The following is a 2,997-nucleotide window of genomic DNA, read 5'->3' as shown; positions in this document are numbered from 1 at the left end:
GCCGGGGCCGGGGCCGGGGCGGGGGCGGCGCGGGCTGCGCCGGACCCCTGGCCCTTGCAACCGCGCCGCTCCCGGCCTAGCCCTGCGGGGCTCAGTGGGCGCTGGCTGAGCCCGGGAGAGGGGGGTAGGAGGCTGTGGGTTGCGTTCCTGTTGCGAACCCTGCTCTCTCCCTGGAGCCGTGGAATTGGGGGTGGGCAGGGGCATCGGGAAGCGTCCTGGAGAGGTGTGAGCTGTCCGCAAAGGCAACTTCCTGGTCAGTTTGTGGGTGCAGGGGGGGTTGTTGCTGAGAATGTGTGATTCGTGCCGTTTGGGCCCTGTCCCCCCAGGGTGCTCGGTAATGGGGAGGGGCGCAGCGTCTAAGAAGCCCACCCTGGTATGTTGACTCGGTGCCAGCAAGACTGAGAGAGGAAAACTGGGTGGGCGGGGCCAGGATGGAGGAGGGGGACCGAGTTGGCAAAAGAGTCATGCCAGACGCCACATTTGCAACATATCCCCCCACACCCCTCCTTTCTCTGTCCCCAACTTTTCCAACCAGGAATCTGGGGAGAGGGGCCCATCTGAGGCTCAGAAAGGCAGGAGTGTACGGCCCAGAGAGGGGTATCTGCCCCTGCCAGTGAGCAGCATGGAAGTTTCCACACAAGGAGGTGGAAAGGAGCCCTCCACTCACACCCCACCTCATTGCCCTAAGCTGAGATGGTTTAGGGGTGCAGGATGAGTCTCCCCCTTCTTGGTACTTTGCTAAGGGATGGTCAGGCTAACGGTTGGGGGTGCAGGAGAGAGTAGGGTGGAGCCGGAGCTGGGAGGAGCCGGCTCAGACATAAAAGCTGAGGCACTGACCAGCCAGCAAACTGGACATTGGCTTCTCCTGTGGGAGAGACTTCCAGCTTCCTCCTCCTCTTCCTCCAGCCCCAGCGAACCTCCTGCCGAGCTGCAGGTAACCACGGCTGTCGAGCAAGGACCACACTACCATCCTGCTCTGGCCTGCCCTGCTGAGCTGGGGCCAACGCCTCCTAGGCCTGGGCTCCTGCAGCTCAGGCCTGCTGCCTCTCTCTCACACAGCCTTCTACCCCTTCTTGCTGCCACTCCTCTGCTTCCCACCTGATCTTCTGGCTTCCTCACCTGCTCTTTTCTCCTCTGTTCCTTCCCTTCTTCCTCCCTTCTTGTCCAGCTTCCAGCTTTTCCTAGGCCCTCACCTATCCAGTACCTTCACATGCCTCATGTCCAGCCTCCTGCTCTCTGCTGGTGCCCTGGGCTCAACCTCCAATCCCAGAGAGCTGGGGGTAGCGGACCTGCTTGGACAGGTTGTGGCAGCGTCAATAGCTGGTGGAGTTTGCTCTTAGAATTTGGAAGGGGGTGGCAAAGGGGGCAGTGGAAAGACTGGTTGGGGTCTTGTTGAGAAGATGATCAAGGCGCTTTCTAGATCCTTCTGTGGGGCTGGACCTCGCTCGTTGCAGTGCTGAATTGAGACTGCATTTCTTATCCCCTGCTCTGATGATTTACTGCATCAAAAGATCCCCTGGGCCTGCGGAGAAAAGGCTGGGTTGCCCTCCTGGACGGCTCTACCTTCGGCAGGAGCAGGGGCAGGGGCAGGGGCAGTTGGCTGTGCCAGCCTAGGCCTCCCACCTCTGAAGGAGTTTTAACCCTTGCTATGGCTGGCCCTGCAGCTACAAGGTGTGTGGAGGGGGTGTGTCTTTGGATGTGCCTCCCCTTCCAGATCAGGCCTGGTGTTTGGTCCTGCAGATAGCCTGGCCTGCTCTTCCCAGCTCTCATGGGTAGAGCACGGTACTCAAATGAGATGATCTGGTGGTCCAAGGGGACTTTGAGGTCCCTGGGCTTGGTTAGTGTAATGTGGGGCTAGAAAGAAGGCTTTTGGCTTTGTGTGTGTGTTTTGGGGTGCAGGATGGAGTTGTAGGACTGAGTGACTCAGGGAAACAAGGCTCTTATGGGTGTGGGTGGCATGCTTCTGCTAAACATTGGGGTCTTGACCTGAAGTTTGCTCCGCCACTGACTGGAAGGTTGGAAAAGCCATGGGGGAACGGGAAGAGTGTGGGTGGTCCAGCAGGACTGCCTGCTGTCTTGGGAGGGGGTGGTCCTCCTGGACCCATGTGCTCAGCCGGGGGTGGGTGGGGAGGGGGACAGGTCCTCTTGGATGCACATGCTCTATGGTGGGGCGGGGCTCTCTGCCCTCTTGGCTAGTGCACGGAGGCCTGAGGAGTGGTGACGGGCCTTGGTCTGTCCCCGCCCCCATGATGTCATAGGATGAAGGCCAGGTTTGGTGTCCAGCGCTGGCCCCTGCAACTGTGGGTGTGGCTGAGTGCTTGCAAGAATGACCATGAGGATGGTTGCTCCCCCCCATGTAAAAATCACCAACACTTCTTGCAAATCAAAGCCACCAGGCACTTTCTACACAGTCTCAGGCATTTTGTTTTGTTTTTGTTCTTAAGTGATCCTGTGCTCTTGCCTCAACTATCAAAGCATGTGTATTATTCGTGTAATTAAAACAAACACCTTAATAAGAAAATCATGCTTTCAGACTTCAGCAGATTTTAAATGAAGACATGGTGGGGCGCCTCTGGTGCGGGAGAGGCACTTTTGGACTGGGCTTGTCCGTGGGTCCCAGGTTGGGGGTCACTCTGGCATCCTGCTCACGGCCTCTGCTCTGCTTCCCAGATACCAATGGGGATCCCAATGGGGAAGTCGATGCTGGTGCTACTCACCTTCTTGGCCTTCGCCTCGTGCTGCATTGCTGCTTTCCGCCCCAGTGAGACCCTGTGCGGCGGGGAGCTGGTGGACACCCTCCAGTTTGTCTGTGGGGACCGCGGCTTTTACTTCAGTAAGTAGGGAAGGGGTTGGGGACAGACGTGTGGGGCTTCTGGGTGTTACCAAGGGCCAGGGCTCACCTGGGTGCAAGGGGACTGACTGGAGAGCTTGGGGGAGGAGAGCCCAATGGGCCCAAAGGACGCCCACCACCGTGGTAGATACAGACCACAGATGGCA

The 2,997-nt window shown here is 58.6% G+C and overlaps 1 protein-coding gene across 5 annotated transcripts in view; it reads left to right on the top strand.

Annotated features, from left to right (window-relative positions):
- Positions 1–2,997, top strand: part of IGF2 (insulin like growth factor 2) — an 18,260-nt gene that overhangs the window by 12,084 nt on the left and 3,179 nt on the right. For 4 of the 5 annotated variants that reach the window (XM_006141069.2, XM_014590814.1, XM_006141068.3 and 1 more), the window contains one exon: positions 2,671–2,833. In XM_006141069.2, coding sequence (XP_006141131.1) covers positions 2,677–2,833 — 157 coding nt within the window. In that variant the 5' untranslated portion in view covers positions 2,671–2,676. Of the gene's footprint in view, positions 1–840; positions 935–2,670; positions 2,834–2,997 lie in introns of those variants that run through there. The other variant, XM_014590817.2, reaches the window with a different exon arrangement.

This window comes from Tupaia chinensis, unplaced genomic scaffold (genome assembly GCF_000334495.1).
Source record: "Tupaia chinensis unplaced genomic scaffold, TupChi_1.0 Scaffold000047_1, whole genome shotgun sequence".
Taxonomy (NCBI): Eukaryota; Metazoa; Chordata; class Mammalia; order Scandentia; family Tupaiidae; genus Tupaia; species Tupaia belangeri.
This window is presented reverse-complemented; position numbering and strand designations above follow the sequence as displayed.